The sequence below is a fragment of the Mixophyes fleayi genome, chromosome 1 (genome assembly GCF_038048845.1).
Source record: "Mixophyes fleayi isolate aMixFle1 chromosome 1, aMixFle1.hap1, whole genome shotgun sequence".
Classification (NCBI taxonomy): Eukaryota; Metazoa; Chordata; class Amphibia; order Anura; family Limnodynastidae; genus Mixophyes; species Mixophyes fleayi.
Window position 1 is genome coordinate 417,137,630 of NC_134402.1, and position 23,142 is coordinate 417,160,771.

General features: G+C 39.6%; 1 protein-coding gene across 1 annotated transcript in view; it reads left to right on the forward strand.

Moving 5' to 3' along the window:
- Nucleotides 1-2,526: 2,526 nt before the first annotated feature.
- Nucleotides 2,527-23,142, forward strand: part of DEPDC1B (DEP domain containing 1B) — a 33,971-nt gene continuing 13,355 nt past the window's right edge. The window contains exons 1-4 of the mRNA XM_075183151.1: nt 2,527-2,670; nt 11,673-11,938; nt 15,365-15,500; nt 20,634-20,761. Coding sequence (XP_075039252.1) covers nt 2,623-2,670; nt 11,673-11,938; nt 15,365-15,500; nt 20,634-20,761 — 578 coding nt within the window. The 5' untranslated portion in view covers nt 2,527-2,622. The remainder of the gene's footprint in view (nt 2,671-11,672; nt 11,939-15,364; nt 15,501-20,633; nt 20,762-23,142) is intronic.

The window sequence follows — 23,142 nt, forward strand, 5'->3', positions numbered from 1 at the left end:
TCTGAAGATTTTTTTTCCTATAACAATTGGGTTTATTTACTAACACAGTTCAACATTGCAAATGTACATGATCCCATAGCAACCAGTCAACATTTAGCTTTAATCTATCTTTTGCAAGACAATAGCAGAAAATATCTGGTTGGTTGCTATGCTTTACTGCACTTTGTTAAAAAACCCAATGTCCCCTTAATTAATAGTGCACATTAATTAATTAATTGGTACTGCACAGTACCACTTCACTTGTTGTGTATAATCCTTGGCTATAACTTGCTGCCACACTTGCCTAACAAATATGATAAGTTAGAAACTAAACAGTAAAAAGAAATTCTATTCACACTACTCAATATGATCCGGATGTTGGGTTTGATACACCCTTTCTGTATGTTGTGCACATTAAAAACTCTTTTCAGTGAACATTTAAAATATGAACAACATGCTAAGATTCTGTCTGTGTCCTGACTGACAGAACTGCACGCAATGCCTTTTGTCAGCAACAAGGAAAATATTCACAGCTATGTATTTAGGAGCAGAGCCATAACTTAGAATTCTAGCACCTGGTACGAGAAAGACAAATGCTGCCCCCCTAGCCCTCAATTTTAAGCAAATGAACCTAAAATATTCCTAAATTGCGCCCCCCTTCACCCTGGGCGGTCGCCCCTGTCGCATAGCCCTAGTTACGGCCCTGTTTAGGAGGCATGTGTCCTATTTATATGTTGGATTTCTTTTGAAGCTGCCCACCCAGATAGCTATTGGAGTTACTTATGTTTACCACTTTAAACTAGCTGGCGAGGATTGTGTGAGCAGGATAAAGTCACAATATCTTCGTATGGATCTGTCCGGGGCTATGAACTATGCTGGAGACCCAAGAAAACTAAAAGAAGATAACATATTTATAAAATGGGGTTATATTCACTTTATTTAGTTTTAAATGATCAGTGAGCTATAATCTCATCTTTAAATAGCCAGTACAACACATAGCTGTAGTATAATATATGCTGGAAAATATTCATATGAGGATTTACACATCTGTATATAAATCTGTTGAATGCAGCCTTATGGGTTATATATATGGAATAAATGTCCCAGAATAATTCTCCATAACAGCTACAGCAATACTTCCATCACTGAAACAATAATGATCAGTAGTAATATTTATATAGCACATATGAAGCGGCACAATTATTAGCACCTGTTATGTATAAGGCTTCCACAATAAGGAATGTTGAAAATCCAAGAGCTAATGTGCAAACACAGGTTGTCACATCCCCGTCACTTTAGTTTTACTCTGCCATCTGCCAAGGAAGTTCCCTGATGAAAAAAAGATCAGCTTCAGAAAAAAGATTGAGAAGAGATTTTTCAGCTGTTGTTGTACTGTGTTAACAAATAAGTAAAGTGTGTCATTTGATGGTTTACTTAAATAAATGTAAAATCTGTTCGCACTAGTGGTTATAGCCAGGTGGTGTCTTCGGCTGGGTTTCTATGAATGAAAGAAAGGTCAGTCCCAAATGGCTTAAATTACTGCATTCATGCAGTTGACTCTGTCACTCCTGATCCACCCAAATCAAATCTGCAGAGAGGTATGTGAAAGGCAGGTGGGCATCTTATGTCCCCAGAGGTAGGCTGGTTACCTCAGGCAAATTGCTTTCATTAATAGGTTGCAGTAAAAGTCTCTGGGCTAGATTTACTAAGCTGCGGGTTTAAAAAAGTGGGGATGTTGCCTATAGCAACCAATCAGATTATAGTTTTCACTTATTTAGTGCTTTCTACAAAATGACAGCTAGAATCTGATTGGTTGCTATAGGCAACATCCCCACTTTTTCAAACCCGCAGCTTAGTAAATCTACCCCTCTGTCTTTTTAATATTCACGTATATAACTCAATGTAACAAAATAGAATAAAAGAAATATAAAACATACTACTGCTTAACTTCTTTCTGCTGTATTTACACAAGGCAAACTAGATTATAACTTTAATCCCAATAGCAGTATTTATCTTACCAGGAATACATACAATTAATAATATTCTTGTTTTAATGTAGGTCCCTTCTGTACAAACAGGATGCAACTTGCAAGTTGTTATTTTGCCACTATAATGAAAGGAAGTAATTTTCAGCACTAACAGCACGTTTTGTTTGCAGTAAATGAGTCAGTTGTTATCTATCATCTACTACAGTCTGACACTACTGCTGCATGGAAAAGTGACTGTAATAGACTTATTAGACTTCTCAGCAAAATGAGGTGCAGTGTTCAGTCCCTGTGTGGCATTCAGCGTGCCATGTACCTGTGGCCCCAATCCTGTAATAACCCCAGCCCCAGTATCTTGTAATAACCCCCGCCCCAGTATCCTGTAATAACTCCAGCCCCAGTATCCTGTAATAATAACCCCCGCCCCAGTAATGCAGACACCACAGTTACAGAGTTGTGCAAACAATCAGAGCAGAGGAAATCCCTATAGTCACCCAGCGGCCACCTCCCTCCCTCCCCAGAGACATCACGTGGTGCACACTCCGCCAATGGGCGGCCGGCATCCTACAGGTACAAGATTCAAACTGTGCTCGTCTCCTGGAGACGGAGAGACTCCGGAGAGGCGGCCGCACCGCGCTGCTGTCCCCCGGCCGCTGGCATGGAGCATCGTATCCTAGGGCCGGGCCCGTACCGAGCGACCAAGCTGGTGAGAGCGGCGTCATCCGGGCACTTAGCCTTCTAGACTATACGTATCTGTGCTGCACTTCTGCAGCCATGTAGTGATTATTATACAGGTTATAATGTCCCCACTGATACTAATGTAACCCACTTATTATAACTAGCTGCTACCCACTGCTAACTTGTTCTGTAAGCAGGAAGTTAGTTGGTGAAAGATCAATAACTTTTTTTTTTTTTTGCAAATGAGGCAGCCATGTGAATATAAGCTTTAAAACAATATTGAAGTTATTTTAAAGTAAGTGACATATAAAGGTACACAGAAGGTGGTCTCCAGCTTTTGTGGAACTACAAGTCCCAGCATGGCTGGCATAGTTTATTGGGACTTGTAATTCCACAGCTAATGGTGAGCCACAGGGTCCCTAAGTGTGCTGCAAATAGTTTAAATCTAGTACATATCTGAAACCCAATGAAATTAGATGTTTTTGAGAAAGGTGTATGTAAGAAATGTATTGCTGTGTATGCAGTAGTGGAAATGTATAAGTGGCAGTATTATAATTGTAATGGGAATGTAAGGGACTGGAATTTGATACTTTTACAAGGAAGATGGTAGGAGAAGTGGTGGTATGGTATACATGGGCAGGGGGGCATCGGTCCCCCGGGCCGCTCTGTCTGACCCCTGTTCGGGCCGCCCCCCCCCCCCCCCACGTGAATGCACGCTTTCTTTAATATTTACCTGCAGCCGCATCACCAAACAAGTGATGCGGCCGCGTAAGCGCACAGGCGACCGCATCACATGAGAGGCGATGCATCGCCTGTCATGTGATGAGGCCGTGTGTGCGCCCCCCGGGCTGACATTTGCCAACCCGCGCCTGATGGTATACCACCGTATATACCCCCATTTTGACCACTGTGTGTATGTATAAATCTATAATTTACTATGGTTTAAACGTGTGTAGTGAATTGTAGCATCGCAGTGTTATGAAAACATATACAAATAAGTACATTGTGGTAGACTGACTTTTTTTTTAATTTCGTGACCTCTGTGTCAGATGTGGCTGCCTAGGGATTTTTCGTGTGTCAGCATCACATGAGCACTGAGCATCTCTGTTATGACCAATGATTTCTTAATATGAGCTGGAGTTGTAGCATGTGCTTATAAGTAAAACCCCACCCCAAAGATGTCAGAGCTTACTTTATTTTTGAGCTCCCATTCTCTTTGTGGCCAATGATTGTATTAACGATTGCAAGTTCTAACGTGTGTTATATGCGTCTTCTACGTTTGGTGAAAATAATATATTTGGTTTTAAAGTTATATCACTATGGTTCCATTATGTGGCTCGTCAGAATGATCACATCTTATTGTTTGTTGGATATCACAGGGGCATATTCTTGTGACATAGGTGGTTAGTTTTGGATGCATTGTGTATTTGTTCCTGAATTAGCTACTTCTCCCATAGTGACAAAATCACATGAGCATTAGTACTTCCCTTTTCTTAATTTATTCAGTTCCAATTGCATACATAATCTTCTTTCAGAGGTGTCAAAGAGCAAATATTGTTAGCAGTAGGGCTACTTTACATGGTGATCTGTGAGTAGCCTTCATGTAGCTGATGTTTAGCCAGTTCCTGGTTTATTACAGATAATCTGTCAGTCTGTCTTTATTATTATTATTATTATTATTATTATTATTATTATTATTATTATTACCATTTATTTATATAGCGCCACTAATTCTGCAGTGCTGTACAGAGAGCTCGCATCAGTCCCTGCCCCATTGAGGCTTGCAGTCTAAATTCCCTGAGACAGACAGGCAGAGAAAATGACAGAGAGACAGAGACACAGACAGACACAGACTAGGGTCAATTTGTTAGCAGCCAATTAACCTACCAGTATGTTTCTATACTTAAAGTTTTCGGAGTCTCTCCTAGTGACCACTAGAAACCACTATTATTTTATGATTGACCTGCTGTACACGATAATATTTCAGGATTTTGGATTTTTTTTTTAACACAATCTTACGGAGTTATTGCTGCACTGCTCATTGTTTGCGATCCCTTAGAACTGGCCATTTCTTAAGCTTGTTGACCCTACATCAGATTGTGGTAAATTCTTTGACACTTTTTCTGGATTCTTGTGTACCTCTGGTGGATGGCCACTGGCAGACTAAGTGTGCTGCTCCCAGCACTAAGTCCAGTAGTTAGGCATGCAGTTTAAACACTCCTTCAGATGCATGTTGATGTAGGTGATTGGACAAGCCTGCACCATGGGAATACAGGCGCAGGTTGGAGTGAATGTCTTCTGCAATTGTGGGGGGTGCCACGGCATGGGAAGCCAATGCTAGCTGGCTGGACGTGGGCTTACTGCAACAAAAAAATAAAATCTACAAAACAATTGTAATAGTTTTATTATTATTATTTAAGTAATGTCTCAAAATTAGGAGTTGGTGCGACACACACTTTCAGCACTCCAGTGAATCTTCTAACGAATGTCCAGTCTGTGATTTCCGTTATCTGTTGTGTCCTCCATGTTACCAAGACACTCTTTTCAATCTAAAAGTTGACTCTGCCGTTATATTTTAGGCACAACCACTAATATAAACACAACTGACCATTGCTGCAAACATTAGCTGTCACTTGATATCTGACAGTCTGTGATTATAGACAGGTCCATACAATTTATGCAGTTTTCCTGGTTGTGGATGTTACAGGATACCCGCACTTGTTGCTACAGGCTCCAGTAAGTCTCCTATCACAAGAAGCCCTTAAGGCATTAATAGCACAGAAATACAATTTGTGTTTGCCCAATCTTGAAATGTGCACTTTGCACATGAAAGGAAACATATAGTTTTTGTTTCTAGATGATGGGTCCCTCCTTGCATATTATCCTTTATTAAAGGCATGTGAGAGTCACGTTATCTGGTGCAGTGGCACCACCTTCATGCTGTTCAAATGACGAGAACAAAAGCAAACTGTTGATCGCTTCTAAAGCATGTTTTGTCTTGTTTCCTCAGATGTGTGACACGGACACTTTAAATGTAAACTCTGCTTTCTAAAAATGTTTCTAGATCTGCACAGTTTCAAACATGCCCCTTCTACTACCTATAGGAGGGGTGGGTGCGCTGAGAGCCCTACTGTTGCTCACTTCAGGGTGGGACACCTGATCCCAGGCAGAGACTGAGCTACATCGCATAATGTCAGGCTTCTACAGGACCAGACTATTGTGGGAGGGAGAAATCTTTTTTTTTTTGTTTTGTTTTGTTTGGTGTGATTGCGCGTTACTGAAGAAAGTTACTCATTCTTTTTTTGTTTGAGACTGCAGTCCATTATATATTGAACAATAAAGACTAAAGTGGACCTGATATCCTTATGTAAACCACATTGCTTTCTTTGAAAACTTCAAATAAGGATATGATTGTGACACCTAAATTAAGGTTAATAAAGTAGTCTGCATTTTGTAGAACAAGGCAACATATTTAGTCAGTATCGAGATATACTTTTGAATTTGACAATACCCGTGCATTATGGTGTGCACATGTATGTAGTGATTCTGTAGTATATAAGCAAGAAGTGTGTGTTTACATTAGAGCGCTTTCTGATGGAGTGTTACACTTGGCCAACTGGTAAAACGCTGTTGTCTCAGCGATCGTTTGTTTTGGTTAGTAACATGTCTGTGTATATTACATAACACTTAAGTTGTTCTCTTGGTTAATGTGGTTTCAGTGTAAATCTGTCTTGTGTTATATTGTAATCATGAGACAGATATAGTCACTAGCAGATATGCTGACCATCATTAGTCTGTGTGCACTTTATTACCACACTCTACTGCATTGTATAAGGTTATTTACTATGTAAATTAATTTATGTTCTTAAATATACTGTAATCAATAACTTTTAAAGTATCTCTGTAGTTTTGTTATTGCTCTGCTAAATTTGCGGGCTGCATCCTCTTTAAGAGAAGAGTAATGTTGAGCTCTGCTCCTAACATCATGGCATCTCTTATGTTCGTTAAATATTTTGGGGCACAAAATTGGACTAAAGTCTCAAAAATTCCTTTCTAATGTTTTAAATGTTCCTGGCTCTTTTTCTTTTGCTTGCCTGGTCCCTGTTGTATGAGGCTGCTGTCTTGGGCACCAGGCAATCTGGGGCAGGAAAATGCTGATATTAAAATTGTACAATGTCGCAGTCTCCCAAGCCCGCTGCCTTGGTGTCGCACTTGACTCCACCGTCTGCTTTATTCCTCACATCCAGACTTTCTCCCAGTCCTGTTAATTCCACCTTAAAGACATTGCCAGAATACACCCTTCTCTTACTCAATATGCTACCAAAATTCTTATCCACTCTCTCATCATCTCCCGTCTTGTCTTCTGCAACCTCCTGATAACTGTGCCGAGGCCTTGTGCCCCCCCTATCTGGCTCACGGGCCTAATGCCTGAATTGCAGCAGGGCCTTGTGCCCTTTGATGTGAGGAGTGTGGGCGGGGGCCCGGCAGAATGGTGGTGCCCAGAAGGGCCCTACCTGGCTCCCAAGTCTTCGGGGATCTTCTCCAGGGATTTCCCCGTCTGCCGCCGCCTCAGTGCTCTCCCTCTGGGTCTTCAGGGAGCAGAATAGCTGTTAGCCCTGACAAGGGCTCTCTGCCTCTGTTCCCTCTTCCGCGGCATCTTCTCTCTTTTGTGCTTGTCCGCATGATCGTCTTCTGTTCGTCACGCTGTCTCTTCTCCGACATCCTCTTCTGTCTCTCTCCGTCGAACTGCCAATGGTGGCGCGCACGCCGACTAAAATAGCTGGCAGCGCCAAACGTTTTAACGGCTGGAAGGTGAGCCCTTATTAGCTCACCGCCCTGGCGAAGAAGGGAACAGTGCCACGGGATCGGAGGAACCCATCGGACCCCCAACCCACAGGTACGCCCTTCATAGCTGCAAGACTGATTTTCCTATCCCACATCTGCTGCACCCCTTTGCAGATCCCTCACTCACTACCCCTGCATACATCTCAAATCCCATATCAAAATACTCTCCCTCCCGCCCTGTTAGATCTATCTCACCGCCACCTACAAGACTTCTCCCGTGCTGCTCTCCCCACTTTAAGGAATTCCCTATCACGCCCATTCAGGCTTTCCAACAGCTTTCAAATCTTTAGATCTTCTCTAAAAAAACAATCTCTGTTTATATATAAAAACAAAAGTATCCTGATGATACTATTCTCACTGATACACCATTTATAGCTCCTCTCCTCTCCTCTCTGTGACACACTTACTCCTTTTGTTTCAGCTGTGCCCTCTTCCAGTTAGAATATTACCTCTCTAATGAGCAAGGTCCTCTTTACCCTTTGTTTTCATGCCTGCACTTATTTTGTCTACCTTGTATGTCCTTTATTCTATGTATGTCCTGTTTTCCCTACTGTACAGTATTGTGGAGTACTGTGGCACCTTACAAATCTAATAATAATAAAATGTTTTATGCTGCTGTATATTAGTGGCTCAAACCTTGGTGCTTGATATAAAAGTCTCTGATGTAACCGATTTTTTTATTTTATAGTTCAAATCACACTGCTACAATCTGATCATTTTAGTTTGCGTGAAAGAGGCGATGGTGTTTCCGTTGCCACCTCGACATTTCTGCTACTGGTTTGATGACTGAAATGACCTTGCACAAACAAACCCCCATCATCCTAGTCTTGTTATATGGATGGACACATATCCCTGTATTTTACTACAAATCCATTCCAAAGAACCTGTAGTTCTATATTCACCGGCAGTTTACACAATCACTGAATTCACTTTGGCAGAAGTCCCAGACTATTTCTATTGAAACTGGATATCTTATTGAACCATTAATATTTGCTCTTCCACAACGACATCTGACACATAACATGTTTAGGGTTATTACTTTGCAACGAGCCAGGGCTGCATTTATCGTTGTTGACGCCTTGACATTCAAAGTTAATATGCCCCAAACTAAAAATTAGGCACAACACATGCTAATGTTTCTTTATCCAATACTACCCTCCCTTAGGATGTAAGCTCGTATGAGCAGGGCCCATCTTCCCTCCTGTCTCCATACCTGTTCTTCCCTCCGTCTATACTGTATTTGCCTGCCTGGAGTTTCTGAAGTACTGGTACTTTGTGTTTATTGTTCTGTACTGTTTTACTCTGTATAGTTCACTGTTTGTACCGTGTACGGCGCTGCGGAAACCTTATGGCGCCTTACAAATAAACAATAATAATAATAATAATAATAATACTACCCTCCTCTTTGGTTGTACCTGTGAAAAATAAGTGTTTGGTAAAGACCAAGAGGAGAAAAGCAGCAGGTAAAATGAATATAACATTATTTCCATGCTGCTATTAAGCTGGGTACACACTACAGAATTTTCCACCAGCTTTTTATGCCGATCGATTTTTACATCCGATCGATGGTCCGATCGCTCGGTCCATGGACTGCATACACACTAGCCTTGTTTTAGACGATAAATGGAAGAGCGGACGTCTCTTTAGCGACTTTTTACAGCCATGTTGTCGTGAGCAATGATTGCAATTTCGTACACACTGAAGCAACATTTGCAGGGCATGTAACGATATACCAAAGACATTAGTATTTTTCACGTGTCATATTCTACAATTCAAATTTTTTTTTTACTTTTTTTTTTACCTGCAATAAAACTGTTGCATCAACACTGTGATTTATTCTTGGTATTTTACAAATATTAGTTAATAAAGGTTAATATGACTTTATAAGTTGAATAGTTTCTAAAGGTTAAAGTTTATAAAGGGTAAATGTGAATCTATTCCTAATATAGATGCAAAGGGTTATAACACACGTGCTTTATACAAGTGTAATGGTCTGCAGCCAGACAGGTGCAATACACATGAATACAAAACACAAGCCTGTGATGTGCGGATACCGCACCACTTGGTACTGGTACAGGCATCGCTAATTTATATACACACGCCCCCCAGGTCGAGGAAGTATCGGAGGATTGTCGTGGATCGGTCGGAAATTTATACACACTACACAACGGAAACGAGATTGGAACGAAAACATTTAACGGTGCAACTAAATGAGGCGACAATCGTCCATTTCAACCATCGTGTCACTACACACACTGACCCGACTTTTGAACGAGCGGTCGTATGTCGGCTGATTGAGCCGATTATTGGACAAAAACCTTGTAGGGTTTACCTAGCTTTAGAACAGGGCTGCCCTTGACATGCGGCTAGTGTGCCAATGTGGAAAATGTATGGTGGTAACTGCTCACTGTACGGTTGTTTCTGGTGGTACTGTAGCCGCAGGGGGTCACTTTCACAGGCTGCTAGTTAACAAATTAACAATAGGTACAGGAGGTGTGCAATGTGTTACAGAAACCAGTTTGTGGAGAAATCTTTAGTATTCATGGCTCAACCTCATTTCACGGTGAGAGATTTCATGTTTCCTTTTCTCTCTTAAAAGGAGAAAATGTGATCTTGTGGACACTACGAAAAAGCAATCGGAAATGAATCATGATTTACTGTTATTTTTGGGTTGCATGCAAGGGGGGGTTATGTTAAAACAACAACTTTTTTCTGTCAAACTAACTTCTGGCTATTATTTTTTTTTAAGAATTATTTAAAAATGAACATTACTTTAAGCAAAAGTGGGGGAAGGTCACGCTTAAGTGGGAGGTCTCCTCTTTACAAATTGAGTAGGGGTGCCCGGACTACAAATAGGCAAAGTCAACCCATGCAAATGGGATACCATACTTATCAGGAGACTGGCAGTTATCCAGTACGGTATGTCCATCCCTTCTTATAAACATTTTGCACTAATTTTTTATTTTTTTTCTTTCTTTTCAGTAAATAAATGAAAATGCGCTCCCCCCCGACGTTGCACCACTTTCCAGATACTACTGTGCGTTCTAGACATTGGATTTAATAAAAACAAAGATATTTTATGAAAACATGATTGTCTATGATTTCTGTTAGTCATGCACAGAAAAATGATCGATATTGAAGTTGTAAGGTGATGAGCCTAATAGTGCCAACATAGGCTTAGTACAGGGACGAAAAAATGTAATTTATGTGGTATAATGTCCTTTATTGATAGCGTTTTCCTCTTATTTGTGGCATTAATAGTATGCGGTGAATGTAGTCCAATTCATCCTTGTAGGAGACTGAGGCAGCTGTTTCATGCAGCAGGACTTGGGGGGCAGCAAATGTAAATTAGTTCATGCAATATACATTTTCGTGTGTTTCACTGCTATGTACAGCATTGATGACCTTGTATTTGTGGATCTCTGTTTTATGATATTTCTCCTGCAGTTTTTTTGATGTGGAGAGAGGGAAAAAAAAAAAAATTGCAACTGGAGAATTGACTTCAGTAAAAATTTGTAATAATATTGTTGGAGGTTATTGCCCACACCTGCCAGGACTGGTGATCAGTGGTCTCACACACACTTTTGGATGTAGTGCTCACATAGTGCCTGTTGTAATTGGAGAAACAATGATTTATTCTATTATAACAGGACTCTGTTGGGCTCCAAGAGCCGGGTGGCAACTAAAAATTGCTTGGGAGATCACTGCACTTGTGTGAACGTGCCATTGGTTGAGTATTTAAGAATGACCACAATTGCAATATTTGTTTTTTCTGTAGTATACACAGAATATTACAGATATTTTATTATATATAAGGGATGTCAAGGGACCCATTTAATGTATCTGTTCCAGTCATGTAAATATATCACGGTCTGGTATGATTTGTGTAAATTAAAGCCCTAACTAGATAATCGTGAATAGCTTTCAGTTCTGCATTGTAGCTATATAAATGGAGGCCCAAGTTTTTAATAAATGTCTTTAAGACGTGTAAAGATTGGAATCTCCTTTTTTGTCTATGTGTCTTGGGACAATCACGGTGTAACTTGCCATAAGAAGGTCTAGATTGGAAAATGGCAGCAATGAAATGTTATTTTCTGGTAACTACTTATGTCAGTGTCCTCAGTTCTCCTGTACCTTGTGACGTAGATGGGGAGCTTTAACAGTCTTGTTTATTTTGATTTGTAGTGGAATGAAACGATTGAACTGTTCCGTGCTGGAATGCCCCAGAGGAGGCACCGAGTGCATTTTAAAACCTATGACCGGTGTTTCACTGCATCAGACGCTGTAGATTGGTTGCATGAGCTGCTCCAGTGTAGCCAAAACTTTGGACCAGAAGTAACTCGCAGTCAGACCATCCAGCTCTTGAAGAAGTTTCAGAAGAACCACGTCATTGAGGATGTGAAAGGAAGATGGGGGAAAGAAGATTTTGAAGATAATAATAGCCTTTACAGGTGAGGTGTACTAACGCTCCTCATTGGCATGGGCTGCTTGTTTCCCACACGTAAGCGGTCGCACCCTCCTCCCTGTCATTTGCATACAATGCCACTGTTTTTAAGGTGGAGACACACTAAAAGGGAAAATAACATTAAAAAATATACATTTCTTTTTTTACTGAATTTTTTTTTTTTTAAAGTTTTGTAAGAATTTTAAGTAAGGGTACAAAAGGAGGGGAAGGGAGAGAAATTAAGTTGGGAAGGAGGGGTACATAGTGGGTAAGGAACCCAACAAAAAAACAACAAAACATAACAATAAACATAAAAACAAAAAAAGTATTCACACACCTGAACTACTTTGGTAAGATTATAACAGAGTAGTTGTCTATATACACTGCAAACCTCACAAACTAATGTGCATGAAATTGGAACAATACTAATGATCCCATGGAGTTGGCATTGGCAATCTGCTGGGAGGCCTGAGGAAAAAATGTACATTTCCTGAACAAATGAATTCAGGTACTTACTGCAGTTGAATATGAAAATGTTACTCCATGGTAATAATGCTGGACGAATAGTGGTTGGACCAGCGGCTAAAAAATAAATCTCTGTACAGGTTCTAATTTGCAGTGATAACTGGTAGCTGCTCATAGCCTCTTCTGATACTTAAGAACAGCTAGTTGGCACCCGTGGGCCGTATTGTGAAACTGTGTTTGTTGTGCTTCATCATATGAATCCAGTGCTGAATAGCTTTCTTTTAAGCTGGGTACTCACTACAGAAAATTACTGCAGATGCGATTTCTGTAACGATCAATTGAACAATATGATGTGCTTTGGTACTCTAAAACATGATCGTTGGAGCGTACACACTAATGCACTATTGGACCTAAGAGTTATATCGTGTGATTGGCACGATAATTGGCTGAAAAACCTGTAGTACCCAGCTTAAGTGGCAGCTGCCGTCAAAATGAAGGAAGGTTCTCTGTTGTGCTGATCATGTGGTCAGGGGCAGCTTCAGGAGGCACTGGCTGGTATGCTAATATTTTAGGCACCAGGCAGATATGTAATGGCATGGTTACTAATATACTGCGGACAAATTGGCTTGCTAGTGGGCACTGTGGGGGTGTTGGTATACATTGGTGGATGCTAGCTGGATGTACTATGCAGGAGGCATTTACTAACCATTTATTACAAGATAGCTGCTCCAAATTTTCAACTTGGCTCTTAACCTTCAGATAAATTTGTCCAGGCCTGCATGGAGACAAGTAACCACAGGAATAACATTGCTTATTCAGCTGATCTTATCTTCATATGATCTGAGGTGGCATCTTAATGGTCCTACACTTGTGTATGGGTTTTAAAATGTTTCCTATAAAGGTTTAGATTAATGCAGTTGTTGCCTTGTGTGTATAAAGCTAGTAGAATGTTATTGTTCGTCGACCTGCTGACCTTTGTCCCCAGGAGTTAAACTGTTTCTGTTTTTCTGAAAGTGTAATGTTAATTATTAGACCTCAAAGTGGACTTAAACCTACTAGTCCACCTCCATTCACGTTTGAAATGATTTTACATGAACTTATGTTCAGTATAATTTTTTTTTTTATATAGCACCTACATGTTACTCAGCACTTTATAGAAAATATTTAATCATTCACATCAGTCCCTTCCCCAGTGGAGCTTACAATCTATATTCCCTACCACACGGACACACGGGAAAAATAAGACTGTATACACACTAGCTAGACAATGTTTATTACCGTTTTACATTAACAGAATGGATAGCCCAAGCCTGAGAAGCTGGCTCACTCATGCGCAAAACTACAGAAACTGTCCAGCTAAGCGGTGAGATAACTCTTATCACTCAGCAAGCATCACCAGGACAGCTGATTAACACTCAAACATATATTTTATATATTTGAGATTAGTGATTTATTTTCTATGGCTGCAATAACCGGCCATAAAAATATCAGCCTTGCCCCCATCAATGGAGGGAATGTTAATGAATTTGCCCCTATGATAATTGTCCTCCTCGCTGGAGAACACTCGCTATCCTTAGGATACACGTAGAACACACCAGATGCTGCTTTTGGTGCATTCTGCGTTTAGTGAGCACAGAACACTGATTTACTGTACAGTACAGTGATCAGACTGTCAGTGCAGATAACTACGGTAGCTTAGGGTGTACCCATGATTTTAAAGCCTTTTCCTCCAGGCCGTATGTTTCCTTTCACTGCCAAAGTTTTATTGCAGTGTAACTCCAAGGTTTTTCACAGTGAGACATTATTAAGGGAGAATATAATTTAAAAATCCAATTTTAATATCAAAAAGTAGCATGTGTAGTTTTACAGTGTATACAGGAGGTCCGCTCTATTATGGCTGTAAATGTGAGTATATAATACTCATATTTGTTAATCTAGAAAAATGGAAGTGTAATCATTTTTCATTATAATTAAGGTATACTGCTACAATTACATTACACTTGTCTTTTTTTTTTTTTTTGTTTTAGATTGTAAAACACACAATACACATTCAAATAATGTAATACAGGTCAAACTGACTTTGGGTTGATTATTGCCCTCATTAGAAACAAGGATAACACCTGTCTGTTTGACATTACTTCATAGTGTTCCACTAGGAATGTGTTTTTTTTTTGTTACTTTGTTTTTCAATGTCGAAAACGTACACGTGTATGTTCCCATATCTTATATGTATCACTGCCCCGTACTATAAGGTAATAAAATACAAATACAGTGTTTCTCTATTGTTTTAGATGGGTATTACGTTTCTTGAGCAGTAGCAGAGAATTCAACTAAACCAGATGCTTTGTATAAATGACTTAGTAATAATATTAACAGATGTATACGTAACAGATTTGAGAGCTTTTGGTATTGAATAAATTTGAGGTTATTTTTTGTGTGCATCCCAGACTTCATGTAAGCAAGACCATTGAAGAACATTGTATTCAGCTTTACTAAGCCTATGATGACGAAGCCTGGCTGATAACAAATGGCAATTGCTTGTGGCAAGATTAAGTTTGCCTGCAATGTGAAATATAGTATAATATATATTTCAGCCACTAGAATAAAAATCCAATAGATACAGTATATATTTGGATGACTGGCTGCTGTTTTCAACATTATTTTGTTCACCCCTCTTTCCATACTTACGTAGGGCAATGTTGTGCCAATTTGTTTTAAGACTACCAGCATCCTGTATGACTAGTCCACTTTAGTGGATGTCCTCCACTGTCTCCTTTTAATGATTTATGCTAGATACATGTATAAAACTATTATAGTAATAGTGAATAGACTTTTACACGTACCCCCCCAAAAATATATTCATTCATTCAAAAAAAAAATTATTCATCTAATCTAAACTGATCATTGGGATAATCTTGCTGTTTATAGTATGATGTACAATTCCCTGGTATGTTGGCTTTATTTGCAGATTTCCACCGACTTCACCACTTAAACCATACCCCAAAAGACCTCAGAAAACACTGGAGCCTCTTCCATTCCCACGTTGGTCTGATGAAGCCTCCGAGACCGCCCACGCTTATATTCCTGTGAAACCCCTCGTAATGGTCAGTGTTGTTTGATAATTTTTTTTATTATTATTATTTTTATTTATATTTTACTTTTCTCTTATTACTGTTATATTTTTCAGCAGGAAGTATTTGCTACGTACACAATCAACACCTTTCTATAGTAGTGCATCATCTATTTTGTCTTTGTGATCTGTTTTTAATCACACAAATCCAGTAAATTCACATGAGCATGAATTCATAGTTGGTCAGATCGCTGTATTTTATTGTGCACCTTATACCAGAGTCTTGATGGTCAGTGGGGTGCTCCTATCTTCTGTGTGCCCTTACCTGTTTTACTTACCAGCTCTGTTATAAAATTCACAGTATCCACAAGGGGATTTAAGATTATTATCTTTCATGTTTCAGGGGGGCAGCACGTGGCTTAGTGGTTAGCAATTCTGCCTCACAGCACTTAGGTCATGAGTTCAATTCCCGACCATGGCCTTATCTGTGTGGGGTTTGTTTTCCCCGTGTTTGCGTAGTTTCCTCTGAGTGCTCCGGTTTCCCCTCACACTCCTAAAAAAAAAAAACCACACTAGTAGGTTAATTGGCTGCTATCAAAATTGACCACAGTCTCTCTCTCGCTCTCTCTGTGTCTGTGTGTGTGTATATTAGGGAATTTAGACTGTAAGCTCCAATGGAGCAGGGACTGATGTGAGTGAGTTCTCTGTACAGAGATTTGGAAGTAGTGGTGCTATATAAATAAATGATGATGAGAACTGTATTTACCTCTAAAGCTCCCATACACAAGCCTCAACACAGGGCAATCATTTTGGGATCATACATGAAGGGATTTCAGGCTACTTTGGTCTGAATTGGCTGCTGAAAATGCCGTCTGTTCACCTCACATCTCCCTTTTTTCTCATTCATATCACAACTGCTGAATTGGAGCCGCATGGAATTAGTGATTCCATTTTCACCAATACCAGCCCTGGTTTTTCCCCTCCCACATTTTCTGCTGATCAGATGACGGGAGTTACCCTTCTCTAGTAATCCCTGTCTTGCATATCTTATGACTTCCAAGATACATATATATTTAATGAATGGGATGTATTGCACACATTGCAAATGATGACGACAATCTGTCGCACAGGCTGTACATCTGGATGTAACGTGGGCGGCGTTTTACAAGAAATGACAGAATTTACACTTGTGTGCAATTTACTGTATGATAAGATCAGTGAAGTCATGGACATTTTTATCTTCTCCATCTGCTGCATAATATATCCCCTTCACAGACAAACATTTACCATATTGCTCTTGTCACTGAACTTAGCAAAACCTTATTTTTTCGGGTTGTATAATTTTCAAAATGCATTTTAAGCTGACACCTGCTGCACTTACATCTTCATGGCTCATATTGCATTATGCTAATATATTCCCAAGGGAAAGAAGTCAGGAAAATGTTAATCAAAACTTGTTTTCTCTCATCCTGTGTCTCCAGCTCTTCAGTGTCACAGCACAGGAGATATTGTTCCTGCTGATTTTGTGCTTTTTATGCTCCTCGGCTGTTTCTGTTCCTAAGTAATAGCTGGTGCAGCAGCTATTGTAATGATATAAGCATTGTTGTTAAGATTGGATTCCCAGAGCTCCATGTTTAGTAGTCTGGGGTATCTATTTACTAAGCTCTTTTCAAGGCTTCCATATCTCCTGTAAGTGTGAAGGAGATAGACCATAATACATGTATACATAATACTGTGCATAGTACAGTGCTGTCCCTGCAGCAACACATCATCATTTATTTTTATAGTGCCACTGATTCCGCAGCGCTGTACAGAGAACTCATTCACATCAGTCCCTGCCCCATTGGAGCTTAGTCTAAATTCCCTAACACACACACACACACACACACACACACACACACACAGAGAGAGAGATACACTAGGGTCAATTTATTAGCAGCCAATTAACCTACCAGTATGTTTTTTGGATTGTGGGAGAAAATCGGAGCACCCGGAGAAAACCCACGCAAACACGGGGAGAACATACAAACTGCACACAGATAAGGCCATGATTGGGAATTGAACTCATGACCTCAGTGCTGTAAGGCAGAAGTGCTAACCACTAAGCCAATGTGCTGCCCACAAAATGTGTGTGTTTATATTGGGCATGAACATAGGAGAAACTAACGTTGTGCTGCAGCCAGCAACTCATTAACAGCCACCGCAGTACTGTACAGAGAATTTATTCATTGCCTTTGGTCCCAGTGGAGCCTGCAGCCTAATTTTCCTACAACAGGCACTCTCACATACCAAGGACCATTTCATAGAAAGCCAGTTAGCCTCTCAGTATGTTTTTGGAATATGTGCGGAAATCCTTGATCATGGGGAGAACATACAGTCTCCATACAGATGATACCCTGGTCAGAATTGAACCAATGGCACCAGCTCCTCTGTGCTGATGTACGGCACATTGCTTAGTGTTCCAGCTCTCTGCTCTATTGTTTGTTCCAGGGACCATAAGAACCAGTTGTACAGTAATTAGAGTACCCAAGCACAATGTTACACCACAACAGAAAACAGCGCTGATGACTGATACACACAATCAATATACAACCATCCGTGGGTGATAAATATATATAAACACTTTATTAAAAATGAACCATAAAATATGCAACACTGGCCAGTGGATAACAACTAGACATATAAAAAATCAGATCAACCGACTGTGTTGACCATCAATAAGGCTGATGAACCATCAAATCGATCACTTCTGAAGAGAACCAGCTAAATGTCCCACATCGTAAAGATACTATTATCCAATGACCCCGTACAAGGTCATGAAGTGGAGCTTCAAAATAAGTGTGGCCACACTGGTGGTGGAAAGTGTACGTCACCGCGATGATGGTGAACCCCACTTCAATGCTTCTTACACATGTAGTATGGAGGAGAATATGCCATAAATGCCACAATGAGAAAACCGCCACTCCTGAATGGAAATCAAAGTCGCTAAGCTGCTTGAGCAGTAAGCGCAATACAGACCTGGTCCGATACTCAGTCCCGTATTGTGGTCTGTATGCGCACGCACCTCATACCCAGACGAACTCCGGGACCTCCGTGGTAAATATGTAGGTGAAGACGGCAATTCGTGTAAGTAGTGGAATAGCAGCTAACACAATCGTGGCACCAAATATATAGCGATAATATGGCTCAAAAAAGGCAACCTCCAATAATCCACTAGGGATATGAGCTGGGTCATGTAATAGTGCTATCCAGCGGCTCAATGAACATCCAAATCACCTGACGCATTTCATCACCTGCCTGGTGATTTCTTCAGAGGAAGTGCTCTGTTGTGCTCCAATGCCTCTTTAAGTATCCTTGATACAATTACTCAGTCTGCAGCTGGTTCATAACGGGCACTTTGTACCTATACCATACTTGTAGTGGGATACATAAATATGGTTGGTTCAATTGAAAACATTCAAATATCTTATATACAAGGAAATACCGAATAATTATAATTCATATAGAGCAAAAACAAAGCACTATTAGAGAAAACAATACATATCAAAACATATATATATAGAAATTAACATAATGATCATACCATCCTCCCCACATAGAGCATATTGGATAAATTAGGACTCAGAGAAAACACCTTAGAGTCCTAAATTCTCACACTGATACCTCAACTACACATATATATATATATATGCAAATATAGTATTATACAAACACAGATCTAAGTCAATCTAGATAAAGCGAACACTAATAATCTGACCTGAGTAGACAGTAATAATAGGTGGTATAATTAATACAGAAATATTAAAAAAAAAAAAAAAAAAATTAATAAAAAATTAATAAAAAAATATAAAAAAAAAAATTAATAAAAAAAAAAAAATTACAACCTATAGATTGAAGCATAGGTAGCCACCCGGATGACTTAAAGTGCTGAAAACACACATAAGGAAATATGGGTGTATATATCGGTCAAGAGATAGGGTAAGTCCTACAAATATCATAAGTAAGCTCATGAATAATACCGAATAAAGACCCCTAAACTACCACATCAGCCCCACAAATGGGACTAGTGTATCTTACAGGTAATCAAGATACATTCATAAATACTCATGAATAGAGAATATAGCTTAAAGGATCAGGTTCAGGACAACACCTCATTGAGCTCAAGTGCTTCATTCAATCCTCTAGGACTCAAGGCATCCAGTTGATGGATCCAAAAGACCTCTTGTTTACATAATCTTTTAAAACGATCCCCTCCTCTCGTGGTCTGTTACACCACACTATGCCAGAGACACATTTCTGTTCCATACATAGGCTGGCAAGATCTAGTTTCTACTATTCACACATAATAATCTGTCAGTGCTGCTGAAAAGGGGATATACTTTAAAATTAATTTTGGAACTTCCATGTTAAAAAGTAAGAAGCCAAAAAAATCACAGCCCTGTCATTCACTTATACCACAAAATTAATTGTGTACATATCACAAAATCTTCCCGATACAAAGGATTTATTTAAAATATATTCTAATACTCTCATATGAAAAATTTATAATCTCTGTTTGTAAACTAAAAAGTAGTTTGGTATTCTTGACTAAATCAAAGCTTCAGTTACTGTTTTAAAAATTGGTTTGGTCAGGAAATGGCAAATCCCTCTGTTCATAAAATGGTAAAGTATTACTTTATTACTAGCTGCAATATTCATGTGTTCCTCCAGTCGTACAGTCCACATTAGTCCACTGCTCAGCAACATTTTTTATTTAATGTCATTTTTATCAAATTGTTCTCCACACAGTCTGACCTTTTTTAGTGGAAAATGTTCATACAAAAGCAATTAGATTGAAGAGTGTGTATTGCAATTGTGCATTTACAGTCTGTCCTGCACAGTTAGATCACTCCCTGCTCAATCAGATCACAGATTGTAATGTCTGTGAAACAATTGCTCCTTTCTGATAAATGGTCTGAATTTAAAAATGGTTTGCTCAAAAATGTAATTATAAGTGGATGATTCTTTGATACTGATGTGAGTGTGTGTGTGACTATTGCACCACTATTACCCGACTGCTGACTGAAAACAACTTGATTTGAGGGATATTTTCCCAGTTGTAGTTATTTTCTAAGTGCTTTGAGCCTAGGTTTATGGCAATTTTATGAATTGTTTCTTTATATCTTAGAACTCGGAGATGTGGTATAAGCGTCACAGCATTGCAATAGGGGAGGTCCCTGTCTGTCGATTGGTGTATCGCAGGGAATTAACTGCAGCCAACATTGAAGAGATGTGGAAATCTAAGACTCTATCAAAGTAAGTAAACCTTGTAATATCCTGCTACAAATCTGCTCCTGTGTTTTATGTGTATTTGAACATAATAAAACACGGTCAACAAATTCGTTGCCGGTGGCTATCTGTGTATTTTTAGAGTATCATTGGGACTGACGCACCTTTTTTAAGTTTGTTGAGTTGGTTTTTTTTTTTATTACAGTTTTAAATGTTGGTGTATATTGCTAAACTTCAGTCAGGAGTTACTTCCAATGTCTAATTGCCAACATAGTTCAAATATATCATAACTCGCAGCAACCAATTGGAAATTACCTTCGATCGATCTAGTCCATGGTAGATCAATAAAAGGTCAATGCAGTTAAAATCACGTTCACTCCTTTCACTACTTAGTCAGTGCTCGAAGTGCGGCGGTATGTGCCAGTATGACATACCAACTCGCGTACATGTAGTAGCTCACATGCTCTAGAAGCATGTGAACATAAGAGTAAGCCACTGCAGCCTGTACCCGTGATCCAGTGTTTTTGGGGGCGGGGGTGTGAGTGGTGGAGCGCGGTATTGTTGAAGCGAGGTGCCACTGGAATTGGGGAGACCCTTAAAGCACAAATCAGTGTTCTCCCCAGCAACTATTTCCCGGGCTGTTTTTACTTACCAACCGGCTCTTGGAGCCCAACTGAGTCCTATTATAATAGAATAAACCATTGTTTCTCCTATTAGAACAGGCACTATGTGAGCACTACAGCCAGCAGTGTGTGTTGGATCTCTGACCACCAGTCTGACCCGTCCTGGCAGGTGTGGGCAATAACTTTCAACATTTTTCATTATTGTTGCAAAGTATTACACTGCCCCCTCCCGGCTACTTAATGCCACCCGGCTGGTAACATTTTTTCGGATATTGTTAATGATTTTACCAACAACCTAAAGTCCCGATCAGCATGCCGATTCATGTGTACACACTATACTTATTTTACATGATTTACCTTCAGATCTGTCCTAACCATCTGCTGAAAAGTGTGCCTCTGTAAACTCTATAGAAATCTGCCTACGCTGCTAGTCGTGATTGTGTACACACTGCAGAATTGGCACAACAACGTTCCATCGTTTATAGAGTTTTTTAGTCCGTTTATTAAAAAGCTTTGGAACAATAAAACATGATTGTGGGAGCGTTAGGTCCGTAACGGTAATATGTACCATTCCACAATCATGTTTTATCGTTCTGAACCACATGCAATATCGGACCTAATGGTCATTTATCATGTGATTGCCACGATAATTGGGTAAAATACCTGCAGTATGTACCCAGCTTAAGGCATTATTATGCATCATGCTTGAGGTCATGTCCAACATTCCTGGACAAACCAAGTTGTCCAGTCTTTTCATTATGGCAAGAATAAACCTCTGTGATTTTGTAGCTCCTGCCAAATGTCCCCCAACAATTAACCTTCTCCATGATGACTACTCATCGGTAGCTAAAGTGACCTTGCCATGAATTTCTAAGGTACAAATCTGACACTGTATGAAGATGCATACTCCTCAGACGTGTTGTTCATACATTGGTGTTGACATGCAAGGCTAAACAGATAACTCTGAATCCTTTGGCTGCTTACACCTTCGGGTAATATTTGCAGTCTGTGTTCAAATACAGAATATCTAGAACTTCAAAGAGGGATATTAAGATTGATGCACAATCCTCCTGCTCCATATAAAAGAATGAACCTTTGTGAGTAACATGGGACATAGAACACAGGCCGGATGACATATCTTTCACTCTCTTCTCAACATGGGGATAATTACGTGTGCTGTGATTTCTAAAAGAAGCCAGTAGGCAGCTCCTTGCTGCATTTACTTGGCATGGATTAAGTCTAAGCATCCCCTTAGACGGAAATGCAAATGCCAATATGTATTCTAGGTGATCAATCACACATTACTTTTTGCAATAAAAGTCCCTGTATTGTGAGCTGCAGACTCTTATTTTGACCCCATGCTTTATCACTGTTCTCCATGCTGCAAAACATCAGCAGCTTTGTTATCCGTAATTAACAGATTGCATTGTCTACATGAGTCAGTCTGAATGAATGGAGCAAGACATATCACCTGGTGAGACTGAATGTTAACAACACAGCTCCGTGTCACCCACTGCGATACTAAATCTGTAAAACTAAGGGAAGAACATCAGTAATGTGTCGTTTGATGGTTCAACTTTAATCTAGTATTTAAAATACAGTTAACACAAACATATCTTCGTGATGGTCCCTTTAACATCGGTAAAGCAATGTTCACTAGTAAATTATAGGAGGCTGGCTTTTCATAATGTATCAATTAATATGTTATGCTACTTTAAAATTTAAATGACCCCTAAACCTAACACTATTAAATTTTTTACTTGGTGTTGTGTGACTGTATAATAT